General features: G+C 36.3%; 2 protein-coding genes and 1 non-coding gene across 3 annotated transcripts; 2 read left to right on the top strand and 1 right to left on the bottom strand.

Moving 5' to 3' along the window:
- Positions 1-2,102: 2,102 nt before the first annotated feature.
- Positions 2,103-4,981, top strand: LOC114169905 (basic transcription factor 3-like). The gene is made up of 6 exons (XM_028055292.1): positions 2,103-2,238; positions 3,205-3,272; positions 3,547-3,695; positions 3,788-3,844; positions 4,393-4,431; positions 4,513-4,981. Exons 2-6 carry the CDS (start codon positions 3,205-3,207, stop codon positions 4,680-4,682), a joined length of 483 nt encoding a protein of 160 aa, XP_027911093.1. The 5' UTR covers positions 2,103-2,238; the 3' UTR covers positions 4,683-4,981.
- On the top strand, positions 2,750-2,834 carry LOC114170938. Its single transcript, XR_003601291.1, has one exon. It is a non-coding gene; the product is annotated as a small nucleolar RNA Z159/U59 (small nucleolar RNA).
- Positions 4,982-6,464: 1,483 nt separating the features above from the next.
- Positions 6,465-10,177, bottom strand: LOC114169904 (receptor protein kinase CLAVATA1). Its single transcript, XM_028055291.1, has 2 exons — positions 7,342-10,177; positions 6,465-7,141 (listed from the first exon to the last, which is right to left on the bottom strand). The coding sequence occupies exons 1-2, from the start codon at positions 9,971-9,973 to the stop codon at positions 6,774-6,776; spliced, it is 3,000 nt and encodes a 999-aa protein (XP_027911092.1). The 5' UTR covers positions 9,974-10,177; the 3' UTR covers positions 6,465-6,773.
- Positions 10,178-15,166: the final 4,989 nt, after the last annotated feature.

Raw genomic sequence — 15,166 nt, 5'->3', positions numbered from 1 at the left:
TCATTCTTTAACGAAGAAACACAGTTGGTTTGGAAATTTATTTTTTACCAAGTCATTTCTTTTTGTGATGTGTTTCTCATGAGACAATCTTATGCTCAATTTGTTGTGTTAGTTGAGGTTGGTTTGTTAAATTTTGTATTTTTGTTTACAACAATGATTAATTTTTGAAAAACTCGTGATTTTACATAAATATCTACTTGTTTGTATATCTGATTTGTCATTGTAAAAATATGTTGTAGTGATAAATAAAATGTGCCTTTTGAACTTTAATGACATTTAAAATTAATATCGAACATTAGTTATCACCATCGTTCATTTCTACTACCAATAAAAAAAATACTACTATGAAATAGGTATATTCAAACTTGTTTTTGTTTTATGTGTTAGCATATTGAAGGTGAGTATTTCTTCGAATTCTTTCCATCTGACCCAACATTTGTCTTAAGTTACTTTCTTTGTTCACTCACTTTTCTTCAGTTTTATTAAAATTTTCAATTTGGTATGCAACATGCACAACTGAAAGAAGTTTATAAATGATTATTTCATTATAGTTTTTTGTTAGTAACAAACTTTTTTATGTGGAACGATGTATAGTCTCACCTAAAACAAACATAAAAACTTAAAAATAAGTTGTTAATGATAATATAATCTTATAAATTATTAATACCATTCAAATTTAACGAGGTTATCTTCATTGAGTGGTATATATTGTCATCCCCTCAAACAATTTTAAGAAAAAGCTCGAAACACATTAAGTAAATAATACAATTTTATACTCTTACCTTATTAAATAATTTGGTCAATACCACAAATTTTCTATATTGGTACTTAGTTACTCTTAATAATAGCCACACCTTCAAACTTCCTCTAAAAACAATTTAGTAAAAAGGTTGGATCGGAGTTATGGATTAGTGTAATGAAACATACACTCAATTGTACATGTATTATTAGTTATAGTTTATAGAGACATTACAATCATGTTATGGTATTGAAGAGAGAAAATATTTGTTGCGATTGAATTATTTAACTAATGACAACTTAATTAACATTTTAATTATGTGCCTGGGAGTTTGTATTTATGTTTTGTAATTAGCATCATATACGTTAGTTACACTAACTTTATTATAGACAAAAACTAAAATCAGGTATCTATAAATGTTTGTACCAAAATGTTTATACGAATACAACAAGAGCAAGTGTGCTGATCAACACACATTCTTTTTATTATATATATATATATATATATATATATATATATATATATATATAATTTTTAAATAGGTTATTAAAATTTGAAATACTATTTGAAATTAGTTATTAAAATTTTGAACCAATCTAGTATTTCATTTTTATTAATGTGAATGTTAATTTAAATACTATCATCTTCAAAGTTTTAGATTAATATAGTCTTTCATCCTTACAAATGTGTGAATGTTAATTCAAATATTATAATGAAATAACATATAATTTTACTAAAATTTGGTTAAAAGAACTAAATTCACATAATTTTATGTATACAAAAGTAAATTGGTCAAAAATTTCAAAAAGAAACTAATTTTAAATTTTATTAAAAGTCAAGATACCAAAAATATATTTAACTATTTTAAATGTTATACATTTAATACTAATATACTTATATTTTTATTTTAGACTTGTTGTAAAGTAATGGTTTCTTTGACTTTATTGTAAAATGTTTTGTTTTATAACATGTTTAATCATGTCCAATAAATATAAATGTTTTCCTTCACAAATTTAAAGGTATTTTGTTTTATTTTAATTCATTATATATGTTGCTAAAGGTCTTTTAGTTATATTGTTACATGTACATGTATATGTATTTTTTAATTCATTTATTGAAAAACATTATTATTTGAAATGTTTTGTAATTTTATTTTTTTATCGTATTATTTATAAAATTTAATTTAATAAACATTTATAATTTACAACAGATCTATAGTTATAGAATAGTAGCTATAGAATAGTTTGCAGTTGTTTCACATCCACAAGTTCCTATTTGGAAATGGGCTTTTATTGTTGGGTTTAACATGGACGGTGCCCCAACCCAACACCATAGGGTTTTTATTTTTATATTAAAAATGTAAAAAAAAAAAAAACCTAGGGTTTTTGCTGGCTTGCTGGTAGATATAAAAGGTAGTCCTTATCTCCTCTTATTGTTTAGGTTTTCTTAGCGAGTGTCACCCTTGCTCTCAGTACTGAGCTTAATCCAACTTCACAAAGGTACCGTTTTTATTGCTCTACCATTCAATCACTAAATTTCATCTTTCTTTTACTGTGCCATGTCAAGGTTTGCGTTAATTACTGGTTTAATCGGTCTCTAAGCCGTTTTTGTTTTGACCTCCGTGTACTGCTGTTTTGATGATGTCATGATTGCGGGTTCTCTCTGATTTCATTTCTTTGAATTTGGTCCTTTTATTGGGATTTGTATGACATTTTTCCCCCTTTGACATATGGGTTTTGGGAATATTGGATTTTAAATTGCAATGTTTTCTTGCATTATTTGGTTTTAGGGCTTGTACTGTTTCGAATCACAGTTTTTTTTTTCCAATTTCGAACTATTTTTTGGTGGATAGTGTATTGAAGATAAATTATATGGTTGCTTTGGATTCTTTTATTGTGTGAAAGACTGAAAGTGGATAGGTTGTGTGAAGCTGTGACATGCAATTAATTGAGGGTTGTAATGTGTAGGGCAAGATAATTTTAGTGAAGATTGTTAATTGTGTTTTACATTTCCTCCGAGGATGAACAAAATGAACTTTCGTTCTTCTGAGCTGTTTCCAATGCGGAAAATTACTGGAGACCTGAACTGAGGAGGCTGTGTGAAATGTCCATCTGTATTTTGTATGTTACTTTGTTTTTTTTTTCTCTCGGATTGCACGTTGTTTTTTTTCAATTCTCAGTGTACCTCGTATTCACTGTCTGATGATGTAGTTAGTATATTGATTTAGATGAATTGTTTCCTAGTTTAGGAGTTTTGTCTTGTTTTGATAGGCAGTTTAGATGAATTGTTTCCAAGTTTAGGAGTTTTGTCTTGTTTTGATAGGCAGCACGGCATCTTCAAAATCCATTTTTTTGGTTCAGTATTGAAGTAACATATCTACTTTAAATTTGTTCTGAATTTGTCTTTCTATGTTCCTAATTGGCTAGGTTGAAATTTATTTATTTTTCTTCTTTGCCTTTACCCAGATGAATCGGGAAAAGTTGATGAAGATGGCTGGTTCGGTTAGAACTGGAGGGAAGGGTACCGTGAGAAGGTATTTCCATACATTTTAACCTGTTTTTTCATATCGATTAAACTCAGTTTTCTTAGTGTACTGACAATTTTGGATTTTAACATGCTACCTTATCATTTGTGATTGTATTTGACATTACCCAGACATTTTTTTAGCTTTTCTCCTTGCTCCCCCTTTCCACTGTGCACTTATTTGAGGGATTGTAATCAATTTGCTGGCTTTTTCCTATTTTGGAAATAAACACACAATGCATCTGTTAGGTTGGATTTTCCAATGATGTTTTCTCTTTTTCCAGAAAGAAGAAGGCCGTACACAAGACCACAACCACAGATGACAAAAGGCTTCAGAGCACTCTGAAGAGAATAGGGGTGAATGCCATTCCTGCAATTGAGGAGGTCAATATCTTTAAGGATGATGTAGTTATCCAGTTTCTAAATCCCAAAGGTAGTGTCAGTTCAAAGTATTTATATATTTTAATATAATAGGCTATATGTTTTGCTTCAATCATATTAAGTTGGGTTTTTTTTTCTTTACAGTTCAAGCATCTATTGCTGCAAACACTTGGGTTGTCAGTGGTTCTCCACAAACAAAGAGTAAGCAGCTATTTCTCTTTTCTTGATTGTCGTATGCCCTCTTTTCCATGAGTATTCCCAATTTGTTTGTAAATTTTGCAAAATAGTAATGAATTAAAAAAAAGTGACTCTGTTAATCTTCAAGTTTTTCTAATCAGGCCTTAATGCATTAAGGGCACAAACACTTTTGGTTAGATTGACAATGAAATATCCGGGGATTGTTATATAAGTTGGACTATGCCAACACTTCTCTTCCTCCAATTTCTAGAGTACTAGACAGAAGTGTATTTGGTTCAGTTTATTTTTGACAGATATTTCCTTGTTTTTTTTATTCGGCTTTAATGCATTAAGGACACAAGTACTTTGTTTAGATTGACATCTGAAATATCCGGGGATCGTGATAAGTTGGACTATGCAAACACATTGCTTCCTGGAATTTCTAGAGTACTAGACAGACGTGTATTTGCTTGTTTTTGTCAACATTTGAACTTTTTTGAAAAACAAGCAACTAGTTCTTCACTGATTTTTTCCATGTAATGAAATTTGACATGAACTTTTTTATTTTACAGAGTTGCAGGATATACTCCCCAGCATTATCCACCAATTAGGTATGTTTTCTGAATTATTTTCAAAGTTGTCTATTGATGTTTCTGATGCCTCAATCTAATATTTTGATTATTAAAATGCAGGACCAGATAACTTAGAAAATCTTAAGAAGCTTGCAGAGCAATTTCAGAAGCAGGCTCCCGAAGGAGCTGCTGCCTCAGGAGCAGCTCAAGAGGAGAATGACGACGACGTCCCAGAGCTTGTTCCAGGACAGGATTTTGAGACAGCTGCCGAGGAGACCAAGGCATCTTAGATTGTTATTGTTATTGTGCCATCGTTATATATTCTGTGTTTTTAATTTTTTTTCTTCTTGATTTACCATTTTAAGTATTTCAGGTGTTCAGTTCTCCTGTCATATACTCTAAACACTTAAAATACTCTCTCTATTAAATCTGCTTTCCTCCATCTAACTAGGTACACACCCGAATGCGCTTGTCATCTTGCATTATTCACTGTTAGGTAGTAAGTGTCGGGTGTTCAAATCCTTCTTGTTTTGTCTCACTCTTGGCTTTGATATAAAATTAGTTTTGATGGAGTTGTTTCTGAAATTTAGATGGAACAAGTATATTGCGCTGTTTTATTGATATCGTGCACATCATAATTCACATTTAGGAATTTAATTATGTTATGATTGATGTACTCCGAACAGAAATAGTCCATGCCCACTAACTCCTTGTTGAATCAGGTAGTCTTCACGAACGTGGTGGTAGTCTCGTGTAGAATGAATACTGTTGTCTAGATTTGTCTTAACTGAACATTGATATTAGAATTCGAAGTTCTCAACTGTAATTAGCACTCTGAACTGTTTCTGTAAAGTGGTTCAGATCAGACGAATTATTTCTTTACAATGGTTTGGTTTGGTTTCTTGAAAAACACTTGAACTGGATCAATTGAAAATCTCTAATTCGCTTGAAGAAAAATTTCTTGAAATAGTTCTTCGATAAAGCGAACTAAAAGACCGTGCTTGTGACGATTTTTTCATACATCTGTTTCCTACGACATTCATTGGTGGTTAAAAGTGGATAAATTGTGTATTTATTTATACGTGGCTCAAAATTGGCCTTGTATTACACTGTACATTTAATTTTTATATAATTTTTTATTGTGTATTCTTAAAATAAAATATCTCTACTGTTATAAATATGAAATTTTAAAAGTTACATTTTTTTAGTAGATGAAAAGATTTTTTCCCTTAGTAATATTACTTAACAGCATATTTTAATATTTTATTTTTTGGTTTATTTAATTTTATTTATATTTGTGATTACTCTTATGTCCTCCTACGGACTATTTATTTTTGTGGTGATTGTAAAATTGGGATGTGAAAATATATAATAGAGGAATAGATGAAAATATATAATTTTAGAATAGAATTATCTTAATTCATAAAATTAGGTAATGGATGGAGAATAAATAATGTATCGCATTCACACTTGTAATCATAGGAGTTTATTTGACACTTTTTGATGAAAAAATACATAAATTCTTTAAAATATTCAAATTAAATATTTTCAATGAAATTGATTTTAAATACGTCAGACCACAAACATTTAAATCGTAATTTATGTTTAATTAGATCACAAAATTATAAATAATCATTCTATATTTTGCAACTTTATTTTTATACCAATTCTTTTGGGCGAACATCTTTCCACCAACAAATAAAATGAGTATTTCTTTTTAATTTAAATAATTCGGAATCTTTCTTTTTTTAAAAGATAAGGCCCCGAATAATATGCATATCAATATTGTCACACAAGATTTGTGCTCCTTTACGCTTCACACACACACACTTAAATATTCCAATTTATTTAATCTCTTTTATGTTTTTAATATAAAGTAGTTTATGCTAATGCTAAAACTGTAGTTTTATACATGTTTGATATAACATGCTCTTCACTTTTAAACAATTTCAAATAAAATGTTAACCTTCATTAAAATCTCCAATTTACTAAGACAAATAAACCGTTATACAAATGAAAAAAATAACTTTAATATGCAACTTTAAAACTGATATACAATGCAGTCTGGGACAGAAGAAATAATAGCAGTGACAAAAATTTATAAATAGGAGTAATTATTTTCTACAAAATTTCTTGGTATATGCAGAATCAGGAAAACCCTTGAAATTACTTGACAGTTGACATGAATGCAAAAATAATCCAAACCTATTTTACATTTGATAGATACATACAGTACTACTACAGTGTTTGATTATGCTGCTCCACTTTCAACAAACAACAGATGAAGTTATTGGTACAGTTTCCTCTGTGTTAATTTATTTTTATTTTTTTAAAGAAAAGTGAATGTGGATGAGCGAGCAAAGATCATAATTATGATGTGTTTAGAGATTAATGAGGTTGTGAGTGTGGGTGTGAGTGGTGGAGTGAGGAGGATTGGTGAGCATATGAACGACTTCCCTCATGGTGGGCCTGGCTGGGCCCATTTCCCTAACACACATCATAGCAATGTTGAACATGTAAATGACACTTGTCAATGGATACCCACTGAGCCTTGGGTCCACCACTGCCAACACCAACGCTGCATCCGACGGCTGAGATATCTCCGTTCGAGTCTTGTTGACCCATCCAACGATGTCCACTCCATCTCCAAACTCCCCCACTGGCTTCCTCCCTATTATCAGCTCCAACAGCACCACCCCGAAACTGTACACATCACTTTTCTCGTCCACTTTCAACGTGTATGCATACTCTGCCCACCCATCACAAACAACAAAATCATTTTCCACACTAAATCAAGTAAGCTAAATCTACATCAATCATTTTTCCTTAAACAAATAATCATTTATAATACATAAATACCGTATTGATCTATAGTATGGAGTTATTTATATCTATAAAAAATCATGAATTATTATATGAAAATGAAGAGATAAAGAAGATTAATGGAACCTGGGGCAATGTAGCCATAGGAGCCGGCGATGGAGGACATGGACTGAGAGGCACCGGGATCATGGAGGAACTTGGCGAGTCCGAAATCGGCGACATGGGCCTCGAAATCGGCGTCGAGCAATATGTTATTGGATTTGACGTCTCTGTGAATGATGAGAGGAGAACAATCATGGTGCAAGTAACAGAGTCCTCTCGCAGCTTCCACTGCAATCTTGAACCTCATCTCCCACCTTAAGTGCCCTCCCTTCGCCCCATGCAGCCACTCCCCTAAGCTCCCATTCGGCATGTACTCGTAGAGCAGCAAGTTCGTCTCCTTGTTCGACACGTAACCCAGAAGCCTCATTATATTCCTGTGCCTTATCTTCCCCAGCGTCTCGATTTCTGCTCTGAACCCGTAATCGTTCCTCCCGCTACCCGCTCCGACCAGCCGCTTTATGGCCACGTCGGTTCCGTTCGGCATGGACCCGCGGTACACGATCCCCGCACCTCCTTTTCCGATTATGTTCTCCTCCTTCAGACACTCCACCACGTCCTCCGCTTTCAAGTTCAGCCGCTGGAACGCCGTCAGCTTCCACGTCATCGCCCGGAGGAGCTTCCTCCTTCGCATCATGTACACCGTCACTGCCACCAGCAGCGCCGCGGTGGCCAGTGCAATCACGGTTATTATCACCCTCGTCGATTTCGAACTCAACGGGCCGCGCCTTTTTCGCAGGGCGTCGTCTGGGTACATGGAGGAACTAGGGCAAGAGCGGGAGGAGCAGAGATTGGGGTTCCCTGCGAAGGATTTATCGCTGAAGGCCAGAAACTGACCGCCGGTGGGGAGCTTGCCGTTGAAATTGTTGTAGGAGAGATCCAGCGTTGTGAGGCTGGACATGAACCGAATCTCGTCGGGGATCGGTCCTGTTAACAGGTTTTGAGAAACATTCAAAACGCCCAAGCTCCTCAGGTTTTTCATACCCTTGGGAATCTCCCCCACCAGCATGTTCCGGCTGAGGTCGACGAGGTTGAGTGAAATGCAGTGAATCAACGTCGTTGGGATTTCTCCTGTGAGATTGTTGCCGCTTATGTTGGCGTTGGTCAGCGTTGGTAAGAGAAAAACCTCCGGTGGGATTTCTCCAACCAACTGGTTGGCGTCGAGTGAGAGTGTCTGCAGTGCCTTCAAGTTCTTCAACGCCGGTGGAATTCTCCCCGTCAGTAAGTTGTTGGAAAGCGTGAGAATCCCGAGAGAATCGCCGGAAATCTCGGGAGGCAGTTCGCCGTTGAAACGGTTGTTGGCGAGCTCGATTATAGTGACGGATGGCAGTTTGAAAATTCCCGACGGAATGGCGCCGCTAAGGTAGTTATTGGAGGCTCGGATCTTGAGGAGAGACTTGCAGTTTCCAATGTCATCGGGGATTGGACCGTGGAAGAAGTTATCGGTGATGACGAAGGTTTGTAACCTCCCACTCTTGCACAGACCCGGAGGGATCAACCCGGTGAAATGATTGCTCGTGACGTCGAAGAACTTGAACTTACCGTTTTGGCCCAGATTCTGCGGCAGCACGAAGGAGAAGTTGTTCTCCCAGAGCTGCAGCGCTTCCAGATTCGGAAGCTCGCCGACGAAGAGGGGAACAGAACCGCGCAGCTTGTTGTGGAAGAAGTTCATGAGAGTGAGGTTTCTCAGCTGGGAGAAACTCTCAGGGATCTCTCCGGTGAGACCGTTGAATGAGATATCCATTGACATGAGACTCTCCATGGAAGAGAGTTCCGACGGAATGGTTCCGGTGAGGTTGTTCATTTGCAAGAACAACGTGTCCAGGTTCGTCAAACTGCTCAGACTCGGTGGAATCTCGCCGCTGAGGTTGCAGCTAGAGAGGTCAAGGTATTTCAGCGATTTCATGGCTCCGAACTCCGGCGGGATCCCACCTTCGTAAGCGTTGTTGTATCCGAGTTTTAGAAACTTCAGCGTCTTCAACCGAGACAAACTCTTGGGAATCTTCCCCGACAAACTGTTGGTGCTTAAGCTCAAAAACTCCAAGCTCTCAAACTCCGAGTAACTCTCCGGTATGCTGCCGGAAAAGTAATTTCCGTCGAGCTTGAGGTAGCGGAGTTTCTCCAGTTTCACTATTTCCTCCGGAAGCGGTCCGGTGAAGTTGTTGTCGTAGGCGTCGAGGGCCTCCAGTTGGGTCATGGGAAGAACGATTTGGCCGGGGAAATTGCCGGAGAAGGTGTTGTGAGAGATGTTGAGGAGCTTGAGGGAAGTGAGGGCAGCGAGCTCCTTGGGGAGCTCGCCGGTGAGGTTGTCCTGCGAGATGGTTAGGTTTTGGAGTTTGTCAAACTGTCCAATCTCCGGCGGAAGGTGGCCAAAGAGTGGAACGGAGGAGACGTTGATGGCAACGACTCGAAGGTCTTGGTCGCATTCGACGCCAGAAAATGAACAGTGTGCGGAAAGCGAGGCGGAAAACTTCCAGTCGCTGAGCGCATCGTCTTTGGCTTTGTTTCCCTTCATGGAGTCCTTCATCTTCAGCAACGCATCCATGTCACTGAACGATGAACACTTGGCCAAGCGGAACCATACGAAAAGAAACAACAATAGCGTGTAAGACTTAGAGCTTCTCATGTCTCTGTTGCTTCCTACTACTCCTTCTTTCATATACCTATGCCAAATGCATACATTTGGCTGCCTCCTTCTTTTGACACCACACACCTCGTGCTGTCTCTATTTATATACACTGCTATAAATGTGTGTAGATATTTAATCAAATAGCTTGTGTGCATGGTGGCATGGCATGCAACAATAGCTTTCTGTTTCTACTATATGATAAAAGTTCTTCCAAAGTGGATGCCCTGAAAAATAAAGAAAAGAATATTAATACATATGCATCACCAGTAGCTGCACGAGATCCACTATAAGCTTGTGAAACATCAAGTATAATTATGTTTGAAGAAAATTGTATACCAATTTGTAACGCAGATTAATTATATATTGATTTTAGTGGTGGGTGAGGACCTACCAGCAATTAGTCTATAGGAGAAAGTTTATGCAAACCTTGTCAAATCTTTTTATTCGGTACATATATATCTTGGTATATTGTATTTTATAATATGACTGTAATATTCTTACACTCTACTAATTAAATTGTTTTGTTTGATGAAGAAATATGCTTGGTTTACCACTAGCAGCCGAGTCAGCTCGAAGGTGGAGGTAGCTTTTGTGAACATACAAAGATGCAAAGTTTCTTTCTCACCATTTATGAAGGTGTAAACTTTTCATGAGCCTAACTTTGAAATGAAACGAAAGTGATTTTACGTGATTCACCAAATTAAAAAAGGGAATAAAAGAAAGTTCCTTTACGTAGAAGTCTTCTTAGCTACTGTTCTTTGGTATATCACTGGGATAATTATTGCCCAGGGTAAAGTAAAGCAAAGCAAAGCATCAATTCCGTGTTTTAAGTTGTTCTGTCAACGATCAAGAACCAGAAATATTGCAGAATCGTATTCTATGCATGACGATTAATGGATATGAATCAATAAAATTTTAAAGCAAATTATTCATCTCAAGTTGCTGTCTTAAGCGAAATGCAAATTATCATTTTGGAGTTTTGAGAAGAGAAGCCAAACCAGATTATTACAAGTGGGTGCATGCATGTAACTTATTTTCCCTTTTCTGCATGCACTGTTCTTACAAGACTTATCTAAATTCTAAATTTTTTTTTTGGGATTCCTCAAATTTGCCCTAGTCTTTTGTCGTGTATTTGGGTCTATTGTAGGTACTTTAGATGATTCGTATTTGGCATATAAAAAAAAAAAAACCCAGAACATTGGTAAAAGAAAAGAAAATAGGTAGAGACAAGTTTTTTCTTTCATTGAAAGCTTAAAAAAGTGTTAGAAGGTCAAGATTCTCACAGAATGATGCTTATTATATGATAGTTTTGTGAATTGGGAGGCACTGATAAACGGAAGAGTGGTACATGGTTCTCAAAAAGTGTTGAATAATTGGGGTTTGTCAACTCCTATGATGATAGTGACAGTGAGTGTTAGTGTTGGTGAAGTGCCCACAAAAATCTCGTTTCATTGGCCCTTTTGGTTACTTCGTCTTTTACGTGGCAGACAATGTTAATTCCCTAAGCCTAATTAACTTCTAATTTCATTATTTCACTCTATTATTAGTTAATATGCAGTTGCATCCAACACATTATCTGGCTAAAGATACACTTTATACTTCATTTTTTGGATATCCCTGATATATCCTTCTTGTTTTTCTTTTTCTCACAATTGAGTAAAACGGGGTTGGTAAAAAATAAACCAATTATTTCAAGTAATTTTAATATGTACAATATCAATAGTTAAAATTGCTATAGTGGTAATTACATTTTTTGTATAGGTTTTTGAGTGTTCAGAGATAACTATGAATATAATTATTGAGTGGTTAGACTATATATGATGTGTTGAATTGGAATAAAGTATATATATTATTCAGAAATACTTGAGATTTTATTTGTTAATATAATTGATAAAAGTATTAATTTGTTGGTTGATAATAAATATTTTTTGATACAGTCAGATATGGGAAGGCTCTGCCTATAAGCAACTTAAAAATTTTGTTCGACTTAGGAGTTATACTCTACTTGCTAATTCACTTCACATCTAATCAGGGTATGGAGAAAATGTAACATCCCATTTAATTTCTAAACACAATTAAAGGAAACGTCACACATAAGATAGTAAAATCACGCAGTCCTGGGGTTCCCAACATCACCCCTACAAAACCAGGCACACCATGATGCCAACAAAAGCAGGATAACAGTTTAACTAAGAGTTTACAATCCAAAGACAGCAAATACAGGGGCCATAGCCCTAAAGAAGACATCAAGAAGAGAAGTGTAAGATCCAGCCCGAACGGTTAAGCGGTGGAATCACCATTCCCTTGTTGACCACGAGAACCTCGCCCATCTGCTCCCATCAACCAAGTTGATGATCATCGCAAGGAAGAACAACCACATACAACACAACCATGCAACAAACGGGTAAGTTAGAGCCAACACATATTCATCATATAGTCAAATATATTTTCATCATCTCGTATCCATATAACAACCAAACATATTATGACTCTTCATTCAATACACTACGACTCGACTCGACTCATCCGGATACGTATAACTTAGTCGGATTCAGCGGATGCTTGCACTTGTGGTGGATACCTCTGCTCGAACCTGAGCTGCTCATTCCCGAGCTATGTGTTACAAGTGTTACGATGAATCAAATCTCCCTCACCACAAGGTTAGCCCTTAATGAATTTCAGGCCTCCTGCTACTCTCACCACAGGAGTCAGCCCGCTCTAAGTGAGACTAACTGGTCCCTTAGAGTGTCAGGATACAGTCCTTACCTTGAATCCTTACTTAGTTATACAGATGGGGCACCACCATGGACACCCACTAACAGGGGCCATGGGATTACGTCCCGACCACTGAAGCGCAACCTTGAAAGTCTCACCTAGAGACCCCAGGGGATTATGCACTGACGCGGACCAGCACACATAAACAACCAAGGACTTATACATACGTTGCACATGAGGTTTTAACCCAAAACCCATAACAAATCTCCATTTCTCATATGTTGAACCATTGCCAACTCGTTATCCTCTATCATGCGGGAGGTGTTTCTCCTCGTGCCAACCATACCAAAGCTTTACCAACCACCAAGATTCATTATTACTCATGCCAAGTTTGTGGCCTCACACACATACATATGTAACCAACTCATCATATACAAGTCATGTAGAGATCATGCCAACTTTCATACCGAACCCATCATTTGTAATTTAGGAATCATACTACTTATACCTCATACCCCATTATATACATACCACTCATCATACATTCATACCCAACCAAAAAAAACCATCCAGGAACAACAAACATCCAAAAACACAGCACTGTCTCGCCCAGCACCTCGCCCAGGCTGAGGGATCTCGCTCAGGCGAGACAATCTCGCTCAGGCAAGTCCTCCACCGCCTAAGCGAGGGCTCAAAAGGAGTAAGAAAGCAATGCGGGATCTCGCTTAGGCGAGACCCCTCTCGCCTGGGCGAGTTGTCTGCTCGCTCAAAACACACTCTGGTCGCCTGGGCGACCACTCGCGCAGAAAACCCTGGGCGAGCCCCTGCACATCTCGCCTGGGCGAGTCGAGCTCGCCTGGGCGAGACTATCAGTGTTCGCCACTGTTCGCACCTGCACAACGCATACCCACGCCCAACAGAGATTTCCAAGCAGTTCATACACCCATAGCAGTACACAAACTCAAGCAAACCACAACTCACAACGATACAAGACAAAACACATCACACGAAGAGGGTCTAGCTTCCCGTACCTGGAGGAAGGGTCAACGGAAGTCCTGGTAGTACGGTAGCTAGCACTGCTGTCCCGAGAACTACTAAGGAGCTGGAAAACAGTGGGGGAACAGAACAAAGGGGAATTTGTTACGAAGACCTGACTGGACTTAATGCCAAGGAAAAGTACATACAAGCTAGAAGGGCACTTACGCGGAGTAGGAACTGGTCTGAGCTAGCTCGAAAGGAACCTTAGGCAGAACCCTAGCAGAGCGTTCTGTGAGGGGTAAGGAGAGTGACGGCTGCTGGATCTGTGAGAATGAGTGTGAGTGTGAGATTAGGGCAACAAGGAAGCTTTTATCCTATGGGCCGGCCTTTAGGCCCAATACTGTAGGGCAACCCACTAATTTTTAGGGCAGGAATAAAATGGGGCCTTACAGAAAAAATGAGAGAAAAAAAAAGAGACAAAAAATGATAAAAGTACATTGGGCTGGGCTTATGATTGAGGGTTGAGTCATTCACTTTTTGTGAAGATGTAATTTCATGTCATTAAATATTCATGAGAAACTAGTTTAAAAATCAATGCAAACTTCTGAATTGTCTTACTAACGAGGAGAGTATGTTAAATGGAGAACTACCATACAATTTATATTCTGATGATATGTTATAATATATAACTTTTTTATAAATATATTTTAAAATGTCCTTTTTTATATTTTCTTACTTAAATTTGTTATTAAATTTTAGAAATATTTATTTGAAAAAAATATATTAAAAAATAAAATAAAAAACAAAATTTAGATGTATTAAGGTATATATATATATATATATATATATATATATATATATATAACAAATAATTATTTAGTAATGTTATTAAAATCCATGTTATTTGAGTCTTCTGGATCTTATTATGCGCATAAATTAGCATACTTTTTTGTTTGAATTAAACACATTAGGTGTGATATTTAGTTTTTTACAATAAAAAATAAATAATATAATGTTATGTTATTGTATAATTTGATATTATTTCTATTTTTATAGAATAATTATTCCATAATTAATTATATTTTTTTTAAGTTTAAGTTATATTCTTCCTTGTTAAAAGTTTAATTAAAGAAACTTTGTAATTTAATATACCTCAAGTTAATTTGTTCTGTCTTCCCCATCAAAACAACTAGCATCTCTTTTTTTCATCATTTATGCGAAAATTGCACCTATTAAAGCAACTAAAAGAATTATTGAAATTAGTTCAAATGGAAGAAAAAAATCTATTGATAAATGAATTCCAATTTGTTGACTAGTACTTATCAAATCTTGCTCTAAAATCTGATTGGGTCTTGTCGTCCAAAAAATTCCGTGCCATGATGTCTCTAGAATAGTAGTTATTTGTGAAAGAAAGATACTGGTACAAACCATCAAAGTAATTCCATCCCCAACGGTCCAAACACGAAAATTTTGGTAATAGTCCGAACCATTCATAAACATCACAGCAAATATTATTAAAACATTTATAGC

Source organism: Vigna unguiculata, chromosome 11 (genome assembly GCF_004118075.2).
Source record: "Vigna unguiculata cultivar IT97K-499-35 chromosome 11, ASM411807v1, whole genome shotgun sequence".
Taxonomy (NCBI): Eukaryota; Viridiplantae; Streptophyta; class Magnoliopsida; order Fabales; family Fabaceae; genus Vigna; species Vigna unguiculata.
Note: the sequence above shows the minus strand (reverse complement) of the source record. Positions and strands in the feature narration are given on the sequence as shown.